Raw genomic sequence first — 15,828 nt, 5'->3', positions numbered from 1 at the left:
CAGATAAGGAAAGACCCAAATAAACTCATTCAGAAATACAAAAGGAGAAATTACAAAATAACATCTGCGAATAATATAAAAATCTCTATGCACATGAACTCAAAAACATTGAGGAAATGCACAAATTCCTAGAAACACACAACCTCCTAAGGTTTAATCAGGGAAAAATAGAATCCCAGAAAGACTAATAAAAAGCAACAAAACTGAAGCTACAATAAAAATTCTTCCATCAAAAAAAAAAAGTCTTAGACCAGATGGTTTTACAGGCAAATTATATCTGACCTATAAAGAACAACTGGCTCCCATACTGCAGAAATTATTATATAGCATTGAGAAAAGGAAGGAATCTTCCCCAACTCATTTCATGAAGCCAGATTATCCAAAGCCCAAGTTTTTAATAGATCATTATTCTGCCTCCCAAAAACCTTCAAGAATAATTTTTTCCTTTTTCTTTTTTTATTAAATCATAGCTGTGTATAATAATGCAATCATGAGGTATAATGTTCTGGTTTTATATACAGTTTGAAATATTTTCATCGAACTGGTTAACATAGTCTAAGAATAATTTTTGAAGACAACTCCAATTGCAAAAATCTACCTACATACAAAATAGGAAGGAAGGGAGGGAGGAGAAATGCAGCACACAGAGCCCAGAGCTCTGGATTCAAATTCTGATTCTATCCCTGGATGACAAAATGTCACTACCACTTAGAAATGTCACTACCACTTAGTGACAAGTGCCATTCAATACAAAGATACGATGTATTACAGGATACCTGGTTTTTGAGGCATATAGTTTTGTGTATGAAGACGTGTTCCATTTCTGAGTTTCATTATACGCGCTACAGATTTGTTCCTAGTGTCAATATTTTCATCTCTGAACACACTGGAGGTGTTTCTATGTGATCAACCTCTTCTTTCTGCGTGTTAACTCTTGGTCACTAGCTCACCCTACAGAATGCTCACAAATCTTTTTCCAAACAGAAAGGTAAGACAACACAAAATCCCTACTTAGATCATTAATTTCATTTGCCAGATGGCAAATCTCAATTATTCTGACCCTGGAGACTACCTGCCAGCCACATTCCACTCAGGTCCAGAGATTCATGCATACTATTTCCTATCCTGGGGCTAAAAAATATACATACATAAAAGAAAAATTTCCCCTAGTTCTTAGGTAGAAACAGAGACAAGAAAGGGAGTCTGATTTACCAGATTTTGTTCTTATCTACTTGTTAGAAAACAAGTACGGGCAGGAATTCTTCCTCTTGGAAAACATGATAATTTACTAAATAAATGTTTTCTTCCAAGAAATTGTAATGCTTGTGGTAAATATTACAGATAGTATATATTTCAAATTGTCTAGCCTTCCTACTCTTAGGAAACCAGACAGGAGTTCCAAGAAGTTTATATATCCCTATTATCCTGAAAAGTTTTCAGGCTTTTGACCTATGGCTTTTAGGCGAGTTAGGACTAAAAGATGAAGTTATTTAAGTAACTTCACAGAGCGTATTTGTTTTCTCAAAGACATTCACACATCATTCACATACATCATGTACACTGTAAACCACTTTCCTGAGTCCCAAGCATTTGAAAGAATGTTCTTCCACGCTTTTGAGCTCATAATCACGAATTCAATGAGTACTCCAGAGCAAAACTAAAGTGTGAAGCAACAGGTTACCACACAGAATGTCAGCGTTTGCACCAGTCAATGGGACACTCATGAAGAAATCCTGCTCAAATCCAGCCCATCCCCTGCCTTCAGAGACACGGAGAGCCCACTGCCACAACTCACATGCTCAGAGCAACATCAAGTATTTCTCTAACACTATTAAAATTAGTAGTTCACATTTCATTTGTTTCATACATTATCAGGATATTTCATGTGTAATTTCTCAAACTTAGAGAATAGTTTCTGGAAAAAGAACAGGGCTGGCACTGTACTCCAGGCAATGATAAAGTATTGGTCTTACTCTGGCCACTCAGTGTGTGGCTTAGTAAATGCAAGAATGCTGAAAGCAGGCTGCATCCTCAATAAAGAAAATCATTAGCGATGGAAGTCTGTGGTACAAATACATGGCTTCCACTGACAGTCTTACTCCATTTGTGCTAGTTACTGAGCCAGTGCAAAGAATTTCAAAACAGAAAGTCAACTGAATACGGAACCCAAGTTCAAGTTCTCACCACTTGCCACCTGTAACAACACCCCAGGCACTGAACCTTTCTGAGTCTGTTTCCTCAAAAGAGGATTAGCTTATGGATAACATAGGAGGCTTCTTGAATGTAAAAATGTGAACTAAGTTTTTATGACATGAGTCATGAATACAATCCTAAATATGTGAGGTACTTAGGATGTGCAAAAACAGATTCTCTCCTTGAATGTTCTCCATCTGGTTGTCTTTTAGTTATCCGTGGTGTTCTTCCCTGAGATCTCTTAAAGGTTTTAACTCCCATGCAATGATATAATTGTACAGTAAGGAGTCCAAAACACAGAATGCCATAAACCCTCAACCGCTCAGCATTTCTGATCAGAAAAGATTAGGGCAGAAGAAAGGAGTTCCATCTCTGCTGGATGGTCACTAGGACTCATGCCACAGTGATTCCCAACACCTCATAAGAACCTAAGATTATTCTAATAAACACTTCAAGTCCACTCACAGCCACAGAAGAGACCTCAGAGGACGCTGATAACAGCAAGCAGGCCGGGACTGGTAGAGGCAGCACCAGCACACAGCCCAGGTGCTGACAGTTTAACGCAGATGAGAAATTCAAGGAATGAGGAAAGTATTCCACCCTCCCACACCTCTATCTCTGCCTTCCTCAAAACACAAATTAAATGTCATCGACAGGAAGCTCAACAACACAGACCATATCAAATTCTGATAGCAAATACATGGTTTTTATCTGTTTCTGTAACCACTCCCTTGATTTGTAAAATGGTGTAATGTGTTAAAAACTGCTGAAGTCTTTTTTGAACAATGAGTTGAATCCTTTGGGCAGCATACTAATAATGCAAAATTAGATTTTGTTTGGGAAATAAAATCTATTTGGAGAAACTTCTGACCTACTACTTACTGTGTGGTTTTTAGACTTATCATTCAAGGAAGATTTTCTTAAAAAATAGGATAGCAAATTTTTCAGTTTAAACTATAGATGTAAAGTGCATAAGAACCGAGTAAGATAAACACATCCATGGTTCACTGTCTGGATTTCATTTAGCACCTAATTTACGCTACTTCTTAATACAAATATATAGTTGAGCTCTTGAGAACAGCAAGACAGGATTAGCACACATTTTGCAAAGTGCTGACAAAACAAACAGTCCATTAACCTGCCCACCATTTCTTCAAACCCAATAGTCAATATTCCATTGTCAGGGTTGACAAGGACAAGAACTAACTAAATAAGCAAGAGATTCCCTCCTCCTGCTTTCTGGGAAAGAATATATTCTATATAATTCATTCCATGGCTTTGAGCTCTACAAGTGTTATTATTCAATAGATAATGAAAGGAAATAAACCACTATGGTCATATTGCTACATCACTTTGCTGTACCCAGGGTGGAGGCAAGGATTCTCTCTACTCCTTAATTTACGAAGGATAAGTCTGCAATTAATCACCAATACTGGAATATGAAAGAACTGTGGGAAGCTTGAAAACTCTCCCAGTCAAGGAAATCTTTCCTCCTCAGAAATCCTGCCAGGCACCTGAGCCTGCCCCAGCCCCAGCCCAGTTCTGAGCTCAAGATGCTGCAGGGAGCCGTTCCTACAGTTGAGGGGACCAGCACAGCCCCCACACCACCGCCCTGGACAACAGATGGGCCCAGCAGGATATGCAATGGCTCATTTTAAATGGATTATTTGCCTCTGTCTTTTCTAAGCATTCTTAGAAAAGCTTATGGATGGTCCCAGTTTTGAATATTTTAAGCAGATAGGACTAAGACACTATTTGAATAAAATAAGATTCTAAAATGAATGATGGTAAATCATCAGCATTTGATACTACCTACGTTGAGTTCCAGAAAAATCTAAAGGCTAACCTCTTTCCAATAAACTATCATTTCAGGGCCTCAGTGACTTAGAGGTCTGAAGAATTACTACTCTGAATAATAGCCAGAAGAAGGTTTACAAGGAATAGGGTTTTAACTACTGGCAAGAAAGTCGCAATTCCACATCAGGGCAAGTTGCTAAGATGTTCAATAAAAGGACTCATTGTACACAAAGGGAAAAAACAATATGGTTTCTGAAGAAGAACTCATACCTGGCTTCTATTGACTTTGATAGAAAAGGAAGCCATCACGAGGGTAAGAGGAAACTGTGGGATTATATGCTAACACTTTATTTTTTTCTTTTTTGTTTTTTTCTTTTTTCTTTCTTTATTTATTTTTATGAAATCATAGCTGTGTACATTGATATGATCATGGGGCATCATTCACTAGCTTCACAGACCGTTTGACACATTTTCATCACACTGGTTAACATAGCCTTCCTGGCATTCTCAGTTACTGTGCCAAGACACTTACATTCCACATTTACCAAGTTTCACATATACCCTTGTAAGATGCACTGCTGGTGTAATCCCACCAATTCCCTTCCCTCTATCCACCTCCCCACTCCCTCCCCTCCCTTTCCCCCTTCCCCTTATTCTTAGGTTGTAACTGGGTTATAGCTTTCATGTGAAAGCCCTAAACTAGTTTCATAGTAGGGCTGAGTACATTGGGTACTTTTACTTCCATTCTTGAGATACTTTACTAAGAAGAATATGTTCCAGCTCCATCCACATAAACGTGAAAGAGGTAAAGTTTCCATCTTTCTTTAAGGCTGCATAATATTCCATGGTGTACATATACCACAATTTATTAATCCATTCGTGGATCGATGGGCACTTGGGCTTTTTCCATGACTTAGCAATTATGAATAGGGCTGCAATAAACATTCTGGTACAAATATCTTTGTTACGATGTGAATTTTGGTCTTCTGGGTATATGCCCAGTAGAGGGATTACAGGATTGAATGGCAGATCTATTTTTAGATCTCTAAGTGTTCTCCATATCTCTTTCCAAAAGGAATGTATTAATTTGCATTCCCACCAGCAGTGCAAAAGTGTTCCCTTTTCTCCACATCCGCGCCAACATCTCTGGTCTTGGGATTTTGTGATATAGGCTAGTCTCACTGGAGTTAGATGGTATCTCAAAGTAGTTTTGATTTGCATTTCTCTGATGATTAAAGATGATGAGCATTTTTTCATATGTCTGAAGGCCGCGCACCTGTCTTCTTCAGAGAAGTTTCTCTTCAAATCCCTTGCCCAGCCTGCGATGGGATCCCTTGTTCTTTTCTTGCTAATGCGTTTGAGTTCTCTATGGATTCTGGTTATTAAACCTTTGTTGGAGACATAACCTGCAAATATCTTCTCCCATTCTGAGGGATGTTTGCTTGCTTTACTTACTGTGTTCTTGGCTGTGCAGAAGCTTTTTAGTTTGATCAAGTCCCAGTAGTGTATTTTTGAAGCTGCTTCAATTGCCCAGGGGGTCCTCCCCATAAAATACTCACCCAGACCGATTTCTTCAAGGGTTTTCCCTGCACTCTCTTCTAGTATTTTTATAGTTTCATGTCTTAAGTTTAAATCTTTAATCCATTGAGAGTCTATCTTAGTTAATGGTGAAAGGTGTGGGTCCACTACACTTTAAAAAGGCCTTTGTGGGCGGCACCTGTGGCTCGAAGGAGCAGGGTGGCTCGGCGCCTTGTGGCTCAAGCGGCTAAGGTGCCAGCCACATACACCTGAGCTGGCGGGTTCGAATCCAGCCTGGTCCCGCCAAACAAAAACGATGGCTGCAACCAAAAAAAAAAAAAAAGGAGTAGGGCTCCAGCCCCATATGCTGGAGGTGGCAGATTCAAACCCAGCCCTGGCCAAAAACTGCGAAAAAAAAATAAATAAAAATAAAAAGGCTTTTGTTAGGTTCTATGAACTTTTTTTTTTTTTTTTAAGACAGAGCCTCAAGCTGTCACCCTGGATAGAGTGCTGTGGCTCACAGCTCACAGCAACCTCCAACTCCTGGGCTCAAGAGATTCTTCTGCCTGTGCCTCCCAAGTAGCTGGGACCACAGGCGCCACCACAATGCCTGGCTATTTTTTGGTTGCAGTCATCATTGTTGTTTGGCGGGCATGGGTTGGATTCGAACCTGCCAGCTCAGGTGTATGTGGCTGGCACCTGAGCAGCTTGAGCCACAGGCGCTGAGCCAGGCTCTATGAACTTTTAATTGTTTCACCATAGGCCTAAACAGAGAAGGCTGGGAAAGCTGAATGTACACCTACTTGAACAGAAGCCATAAAGACTCCACCAACTACCTAAGACAAGGGATTCCAGTTGGATTTTGAACTTGTAAATGACACTATCATCTTTGGAGACAAAAAGTAGGAAGATCTCAAGACACTCCCTTACCAAACAAGAAAGAAAAGAAAAAACAGCAAAAGAAATAAAAAATAAAAAAGAGCTTTAGGGCTGGCTTAGTATGAGGGAATATTTTTACAGTGAAAAAAATCTCTTTTTCATACCTAATAACAGTAACTGCTAGATATTGACATGGGCCCTCAAGACAAGGGATGAAGAATTATTACTGGCAAATGAGGAGCAGAATTCAAGCCCACAGAATACAATGCCTCCTCCATCTCCTGTGCAAATGCTGTACTTTGCCCACTTGAAAAAAGAATTCAAGATCTGAAAAATCAAAACTAAAACAGAAACGTCGAGTTAGGACAAGCATCTCTAAGAGATGCATTTTTTAAATGAGAGCTCAGCCATCCACCAATGCACAGACTAAGAAATAAATGTTTCGATATTCACAATCATGATTCTTAAATTGCATAGTTAAGAGGTTCCAGTTCAGGGAGAAAGTGCAACATTGAGGACTAAAAGAATAATATAATATTACCTAGAAATTATAAATTTGGGGAAGTCATCCCACAGGCTAGAATACTAGCACCCTGCTTATTAAAAGAAAAGCAGAAAGAAATCTCTAGGATTCCAAAAGCCTGTTTCTCTCTCAACAGGCTTGCAGTTGCTCCTCTAAAAGCAAATTTAACCTTGCAAGTCACTGACCTTTAATTGTGATGGGATGCTTGTTCCTGAGAAAACAAATCACTTACTCAGGAGCTCCAAGGTAGAGAGTCTTTCCCCCCAAGGGTGTATGCACCTACCTACAGAGAATAAGGACACCCTTCTGAACAAACATTTTACCTCTTCAGTCTTATAAGCATCTACTCATCATTTGAAATATCTTCAACATCCCTTATTAGCTATTCTATTTTCAATCACCTGAGCTTTCTTAATTTTTCCTTAAATATACAAAAGAAAGAAAGGATGGAAGGAAGGGAGGGATCATGGGGAGGGGGATATGTGTTAATACTGAGTTAGTTCATCCAGTCTCTGCTGTTCCAAGTAATCTCTGCAAGTATCTGGCAGAAGATTAACTTGCAAACTGAATTTGCCCAGGCTCTTTTCAGATATAAATACTCAGATTAACACTTACTGCCATAGTACAACAATGAAACAGGACACCTTGGTCTCTGCTCTGGAGTGAGTTCCTGCAGCATCAGCTGCCCAGTGTCCCTGGAGACCCCTCCAAACTAGAGTGAGTAAGAGAAATCTGATCGCATATTCAGATGACCACGTACTGCACTGGAGAAAGACAGCCAGACATTCTGTTGAATTCTCTGCATCTTTGAGTGTATCTACTTATACAGAGAAAGAAATTCCCCAAATTGCATCCTAGTGGATTTGGCTATATAAATCTATCTGAATTTGTTCTGCACTAACTTACCTACTTTTATTTTTATCAAAAATACCTTTTTAAATCAAAATCCAATGAAATTAACCCAAGGATTGCTTTCTATCCTTTAGTCACCTGAGCTTGAAATCACAGTGCTTAACAAGTACACAAATTGTATTCTATTTCACACACATATTAACTATGGGCAATTATTATCAACTCACGAATTGAGAATACTTCTGAGGTAACATGCATTTGATCTTGTTTAGGAAAGAAGTTTGTAGATGGGAGTATGAGCAAAGATATTGAGAACATAATTGATTTCCGATAGCAGAACCCCATCTCTGTGATAGATATTAAAAGCCAGTTATGATCTTTGTCCTCAATGATTTGGGTTAGGAAAGTAAAGAACTATGTTCTCCACTTCTCCCATCTCAGATATGACAGTAACTGCAGCCCTATTAGTGTGGACTCCTGGTAAACCTAGATTAATTTCTATTGTCTGCATTTCAAGGAAGGCCTCTGAAAGGAAACTAAGATACGTGGTGTTACTGTGAAATATAGCCAGACTTTGGAGCCAGGGGACTTGTAATTGAGTTCTGGGTAATCTTAACAAAGGCATTTAACATTACTGTCTCTTTTCCCATCTGCGTAACGGTAAGATTAACATACTCTATCATACTGGGATATGAAAACCAGTGTTAATAATGTACTCAAGAGTGCTGCTTTGAAACCATAAAGCTTACTCAGTATAACATCAAGCCACTATGAAACTTAATGTGTACTAGAATCCCTATTAGAAAACTTCAGAAAGGGTCCTTTATTTCATGAATGGCCCTTGCCTCCAAACTTATTGGAAAGGACAGATCAGAGGTGCCCCAGGCTCTGGAAAGCACCTTAACACTTCTGCCCTCATCTTTCTTACATGAACTTTTCTGGACTCCAATTTGGGATTTCAATGTATCACTTAATTCTTTCCCTGCAATCGTAACTTTTATTTGTCTTAAACAGTGCTCAAAGGGAAGCATGGAGATTTTGCCAGTCTTTAGCCACATGATAAATTAAGGCCTTTTATTTTGCTGAATTAAAAATGTAGGGTAGGTAGTTTTAAAAAGCATCTCAGATTCTGTGCCTACTTCTCAGCCTTCCACTTGGACCATTCCTGTTTCTCTCTCACCACACACACACACACACAGAGGGGTTTGTCTTTCTACTCAAATATAGGGAAGAAATTAGTGTAATAACCCATTCAAAATTGTTGTTGTTCCTTTCAACAGCTGTATTCAAAAATAAACTAGTATCAAGGGGGAAACAAAAAGAAAAGGCTTTTTTTTTTTTTTTTTTTTTTTGTAGAGACAGAGTCTCACTTTATGGCCCTCAGTAGAGTGCCATGGCATCACACAGCTCACAGCAACCTCCAACTCCTGGGCTTAAGTGATTCTCTTGCCTCAGCCTCCCGAGTAGCTGCGACTACAGGCGCCGGCCACAACGCCCAGCTATTTTTTCGTTGCAGTTCAGCTGGGGGCCGGGTTTGAACCCGCCACCCTCCGTATATGGGGCCGGCGCCCTACCGACTGAGGCTTTTAAACATTTTCTTTTTCCTTACCCTAGATGTTTATTTGCTGGAGAAACTAAACATTTATGCTTAAGTGTTTCAATACACATAGTGCAAGTACTTCAGCTTGATGGCTGGTTGATTCTTTCACCCAACTGAGCATCAAAACAGATGGTGTCCTCAACAACCTCTTGAAATAATGCACAAGTTAGTAGGGGACCACATCTGTGGCGCACATTGCAAGTTGGATTTATCAGGTGTAGAACACAAATGCCTTAATACTGTAATTGGGTAAATGAGGTGAAAGCTATGTTGATTAGTAAGATGTAAGCACTCCAATTTGTACAAATAATCATCACATCGAATCCCATAATGAGATAAACGTATTTATGATCTATGTACAAATGACTTAATAAAAAATAAAGAAAATAAATCATGCACAGTTCATTTTTACCTCACCGCAAGCAAGAACATGCACAATTTTCACCAAATTGCAAACACTGTTCACAAAAATTTCTTAGCAAAAAGTATACATTTAGGGAACTGTACAGTGTTGATTCCGTTGTCCAGCGTCTAGTGAGCGACCACAGCAGAAAAGCGTCTCCCCGTCCAAACCATCAGGGGAGGCCCAGTAAACTTTTGATGAAAAAACAGATTGAGTGTTATCGATGATAGGATAGAACGTACAAGCAAAGTCCATTTACATCGGAATTGAGTTTCAGTTGGACAAACGTCTGCTAAGCTACTCTTAAGTTTTGAGTAAGCACCTGCACTGTGAAATATCTGACTACACGAACACAACAGCCATCGCTGACTCGTCAGAACAACGCGTCAGCAAAGGCAAAAGAATAGCCAATTTCCAGCATTTTCCTTCACTGGTGTACTTTTCTCCTTCCTTCAAGCCCACCGGAGGTTGGAGAAGGTCTACCTTGGAATGGAAGGAAAGACTACTGAGTCACAGACTGACCGAGCCCGCCCAGAATCGACAGAAACGCTGAGGCACTGGAAATTTAGTCCACTGCCTTCCCCTAGGCTGTATGTTAAGCCCGCTTCTCTCACCTTCGGCTTACAAACAACTGCTACCAACACCCCAGGTAACCTTCTCTGTGGAGTCAGTGGCGCGTCACACTGAGCTGGGATCACCTCCCCCGAGCGAGGGACCAGGAGCCCCTCAGGGAGCCCCAGCTGGAGCGCTGTGCGGCCGGCGCTGCGCTCAGGTGGTGGCTGCCCTGGCACGTGCGCTCCGACCTCAGGCGGCGGGACAGAAGCGTCATGCGTCACACTGAGCTGGGATCACCTCACCGGGAGCCCCTTGGGGAACCCCGGCTGGAGCGCAGTGCGGGCGGCGCTGCGCTGTCATGGTGGCGGCCCCGGCACTTGCGCTCCGACCTCAGGCGGCGGGACGAAAGCCCCGCCCGCCCGCGAGCGAGGGGAGCGGGCAGGGGAGCCTGGCGCGTGAAGGAGCGGGGAAGGCACCGGCGCTTGGGGACCCCGCGAGGCGAGAAGCTGAGCTACAGGCAGTGCGGTGCCAACTGCAGTTCCCAGGGCTGTCGCAAGAAGGAAGACGCAAGTTTGGATGGGGTAGCAACTTTAAAAGATGTTTTTTCCATTTTATTTTAAACGGACAAATGCATTGGAATCCCATCGAGAAGTGAGTTCTGCCGAGCCTGTCACAGTCCCCCTCCTAGCCTGGAACCCACCCTTGAAATTCCTGGCAAAAGAGGGAGCAAAGGTGTCCGGAGGTGGCAGTGCCCTTCCCACGTCTTGGGGACGCTGCCCTCTCGACCCTGGGCAAGCGCTGGGGAAACCGCGCCCTGGAACAAAGGGAAGGTGGTGTCCTGTCCAGATGCGCGCAGCCCGCGGAGCGCTGGCCTGTGGCGCCCACAGCGGTCAGCTGTCTTTAGGACTTATTTCATTTTCTGGGGGAGGGGAGAAAGGAGAAACTCGAGTCTAGGACGTTTCCCCCAAACCGGGAGACTGGAGCTTGGCAATCAGCTCGGGCCGCGGCGGCTACTACTTGGGGTTGGGAAAGGGAAGGAAAAGGAGGGGGAGGGTAGGCGGGAAAGCGGGAGGCGGGAGGTGGGAGGTGGGGGTGGGTGGGGGGGAGCTGGAGGAGCCGGTGCGGGAGAGAAGGAAACAGGTGAGCTCCCAGCGCCACCGGAGCAACCGCAGCGAGGCCCCGGCGCGCCCGCGTCCGGACCCGGAGAGGCACTTACCGGCTTTGCAAGGGTCCTTGTAATCTAGAGTCTCCGTTCTGTCCTCTTCGTTCCCTTCAAAAGTGTAATCATAATCGAGGCCGGCGCAGACCCACAGCTTCCCGTAGAAAACGATCCCCGAGGCCACCAGCCACATGAGCATCCTCGGGGAACGCGTCTCCAGCCCCATCCTCCTCCCCGGAGGCCGGGCGGCCGCGGTCGACGGATGTGCTGGGCTGGGTGGTGGGGACAGGCGCTCTTCTGCCCTCGGGAGGCTCTCGGGCGGGACCGGGGTGCTCAGGTGTCCGGAGACATGAGGATGCCGTCAGGAAGGTGGAGAGGGCGCCGGGCGCTGCGCGCCCCCCAGTTGCTGGGGGAAGTTGGCGAGGGGCCGGGCGGAGGGCAGGTGAGGCGCCGGCTCCGGAGGCGGCAGGACGGCTGCCGGCGCGGCCTCTGGCGGCCGAACTTCCCGCGGCCCCGCGGGCTCAGCTGCCTCCCGAGCCGGGGCTCCCGCGCCGCCGCGCCCCCGCCGCCTGGACCCCGCGGCCGAGCGTGAGGCTTCGCTGCCTGCGCCCGCCGCCACCGCTCCGAGGAGAAGATGAATCCGGTCTGCACATCAGCACGTCTGGACCGCGAGGGGAGACCCGGGAAGGGGGTGGGGGGCCCGCATCTCTGCGCCGCCGGGGACCGACAGCCTGCCGCGGAGAGCCGAGCGCGCGGGCTGGGGATGCGCCGTCTGCCTGCCCCCCGGCTGTCTTTTTACCCTCTTCCTAACTTGAAAAAAAAAAAAATCTTCGCAGCATCTAACCCAATCACTTGCATCCTGCTTACTTATTCATACAATCAGGGTCGGGATCCGGGCCACAGCCTCGTCGCTGACTCCTTTTGATAGCCTAGACAAACAAACAGAGGCGAGCGCGCTGACAACCCCATTTATATTTCACCGGAGATAAAAATGTGTTACGGATCTGCGTCCGCGAACAGCAATTCACAGATGCTGAACGTGTTGGCTGAGAGTGCCAGACCCGGGGTGGCGCGAAGATGGGGGAACCTGGCGGGTCTCCGCTCCCCTCCCCCCAAATAAACAGCCGGGCAGGGCGCCCCTTTCTGGGCTGCTGTTCACCTCCGCGCAGCCCGGGAATGGGGGTGAGTGTCCGGAGTGTTAGTGATCTAGGGAGGAAAATAAAGAGATCCAGAAAAAGTCTGACCAACAAAGTATTGCTAAGAATTGAGATCCTCGGGACAACAATTAAAAAAAAAATCCAAAATCGAGTTACAGATTGAAGCAGCAGGAAGCGCCAAGCCCTTGGCGGTGCGCTGGCGCGGAGGCTCACGTGGGCGCAGAGAGGGAAGTTGGACCCAACGCTCGGGAAACAAATTTTCTGTGACAGCCCTGGCGCCGGTGCCCAGAGTTGCTCGGTATCCTTGGGCTGTTTCGCTGCGTCGCAGGAGAGTGTGTAAGAGCTGGCAGCGGGATCAGCGAGGTAAACCACATGTCAGCCAAGGAGGCTCAAGACAAACACAGGTTGTGGGAAATTGGAGAGGGAAAGAAAAAAAAAATCAGAGGAAATCTCTGCACAACCCCTGTTGTGAGCAATGCTGAGATTTCCCCACATCTGTAAGTAGTTTCCAAAATAGGTGATAGGACTTCTCCCCCAAGCTTCCAAGGGACTGGTGAGAGGGCGCTTTCCGCTTCCAACTAAATCTTTCACTGTTACTTTAGTGGGGACTTGTAAAAAGATCTTCTGCTGCCTTTACATCTTTATTTGACAAATTCTTCCCCTTATCCAAGGTACTGTCAACGTGCAGAGTCTAACCCTAGAGGGGAATAGGAAGGTGCCCACAGGCACAGACTGCTTTGACAGGTTAAGCCATCTTTGGTTTGGAAGTTTGACCTGGTTTTATGTTTGTTAAAGAAAAGAAAGAGGTGGATTTCTAAGAAGTATCAACTGTATTCAACTTTGTACGAATTGGAACTGAACTGATTCAATATTCTCTGCAAAACTGGCGCTTTCTTAGAAGCCACTGCAGTTCTGGAGCCTCCTTTCTGTGTAGAGTTTAAACCTTAAAAGTTCAGAACACACAGCAGACAGCAGATTTTTAAAAGAGCATGTTCAGCAAGCAGGTAGAGGCGTTTGGTGCTGAAATCTCTTGCTGAGTCATTCTCAAATTCTTTTACCCGTCCAAAAAAGAAGTTTGCATGATTAATAATAGTGTTGCCCTAGTGCAGGGCTCAACAAGAATGCACCCTGCTTAGCCCGACTAAAAGCCCAGAAAATGCAAATTTCCTTTAGAGGATCCCAACCTGGAGCTGCTGACAGTGTCCCCACTCCCTGCTCCCAGATCTTTTTTTTTTTTTATTGTTAACTGTATACATTAATGCATTTATGTGGTACAACATGCTGATTTTATATACAAATTGGAATGCTTACATCAGACTGGTTAACATAGCCTTCCCCTCACTTACTTAATTATTGTGTTAAGACATTTATACTCTATTCTTAAGAGATTCGACATGTTGCTCCCGGATCTTAAAAGTATACCCTGTTAATCTAAATGACTGCAAACGTCTCCTTAGACCGCTTTATCTGTCTCAGTTTGCAAGAGTTCGTACCTGCAGTTTGCTTAAAAATCACTTTGCGGGGCGGCGCCTGTGGCTCAGTGAGCAGGGCGCCGGCCCCATATACCGAGGGTGGCGGGTTCAAACCCAGCCCCGGCCAAACTGCAACAAAAAAATAGCCGGGCGTTGTGGCGGGCGCCTGTAGTCCCAGCTACTCCGGAGGCTGAGGTAGGAGAATCGCCTAAGCTCAGGAGTTGAAGGTTGCTGTGAGCTATGTGACGCCACGGAACTCTACCGAGGGCAATAAAGTGAAACTCTGTCTCTACAAAAAAAAAAAAAAAAAAAAAAGTTTAAAAAAAAAATCACTTTGCAGGAGTGAATATGTGTTGTTCATTTGTGCTGGGAAAAATAATGGTATGTATAGGGACATCTCCCTCATTATGCAACATGATACTTCTTACTTTTTGGTACAAATATATCATTGCATAGTTTTATAATTTTCTAAATCCAGAGAATTAGAACGATTAGCACAGTAGAACCTAAATCAATATATAGATAGATTTTTCTGTGGCTAAAATACTTGCAGAGAATTCCTATTTACATCACAATATCCTAGGCCTCAACCTCTGACTTACAGTAAAACTATGTTTACAATAAATAGTTGCCTTCATTTTTTATTTTTTTAAAATAGTTACCTTGAAACTTCATTTATTTCTATAGTTGCTATGATTACAAATTAAAAATAGATTTCCCTTGTCCACGAAGGAAACATAAATTTGCAAGAACACACAGGTGAGAAGGGGGTTGGGTGTTCTATCAGAGTGCAGCCACCACGGACTGTGTGTGAATTCAGTCTTCTCAGGAAAACAAAAGAGGAAGTTGATTCCTTTAGTAAGATGTGCTGATGTCGCCCTGGCTTCCAGCTGGCCACTGCCCTTGGCCACCAGCGTGCCACAGGAATAGGTCCCCATTAACCCTCAGCACAGTAGGGAATGGAGCCACCCAAGAAGGCGGAGCAGGAGGCAAGGTCTGTGCCAATTGGTATATCCTGTTAGATGTGCTCATTGAAATGAACTTGCCTTGCAGGTAATGTCCATTAGAAATGTTTATTTTCTAATCTTGTCAATGTGAGAAAAACGGTGTGATTATTCTTTTGTTACGAAACCAAGTAATACACAAATGAACACATTTCCCTCATGTCCATTGTAAAAAAGAAATAATTCAAACAGGTATGGAAAAAAAATGTGAGTTTTGCTCCCCCACCCGGCCCCGTCTCACCGTCTCCTCTGAACTAAAAACTGTTAAACTGGGCGGCGCCTGTGACTCAGTGAGTAGGGCACTGGCCCCATATGCTGAAGGTGGTGGGTTCAAACCCAGCCCCGGCCAAACTGCAACAAAAAAATAGCCGGGCGTTGTGGCGGGCGCCTGTAGTCCCAGCTGCTCGGGAGGCTGAGGCAAGAGAATCGCTTAAGCCCAAGAGTTAGAGGTTGCTGTGAGCCGTGTGTCGCCATGGCACTCTACCGAGGGCCATAAAGTGGCCAAAAAAAAAAAATACAAAAAAAAAAAAAAACCTGTTAACCTGTTAAACAGTGTGTACATAGTTTGACTCTTATGAAGTCTTATCTATAGATTAAAACCAGCAAATACTGGCAATATTTTATTGCTTCAAAGCTCTAAAAATAAAAACCCTGCTTTGCATTAATGCTGCCATTATTCTGAATGAACTTGAGTCAAGTACGTGAAGAGATGGTTC

The 15,828-nt window shown here is 44.0% G+C and overlaps 1 protein-coding gene across 1 annotated transcript in view; it reads right to left on the bottom strand.

Annotated features, from left to right (window-relative positions):
• TLL1 (tolloid like 1) overlaps positions 1–12,020 on the bottom strand; it is a 255,849-nt gene extending 243,829 nt beyond the window's left edge. Inside the window, 1 exon segment of the mRNA XM_053595813.1 lies at positions 11,537–12,020. Coding sequence (XP_053451788.1) covers positions 11,537–11,705 — 169 coding nt within the window. The 5' untranslated portion in view covers positions 11,706–12,020.
• Between the last annotated feature and the right edge of the window lie 3,808 nt (positions 12,021–15,828).

This window comes from Nycticebus coucang, chromosome 6, assembly GCF_027406575.1.
Source record: "Nycticebus coucang isolate mNycCou1 chromosome 6, mNycCou1.pri, whole genome shotgun sequence".
Taxonomy (NCBI): domain Eukaryota; kingdom Metazoa; phylum Chordata; class Mammalia; order Primates; family Lorisidae; genus Nycticebus; species Nycticebus coucang.
Note: the sequence above shows the minus strand (reverse complement) of the source record. Positions and strands in the feature narration are given on the sequence as shown.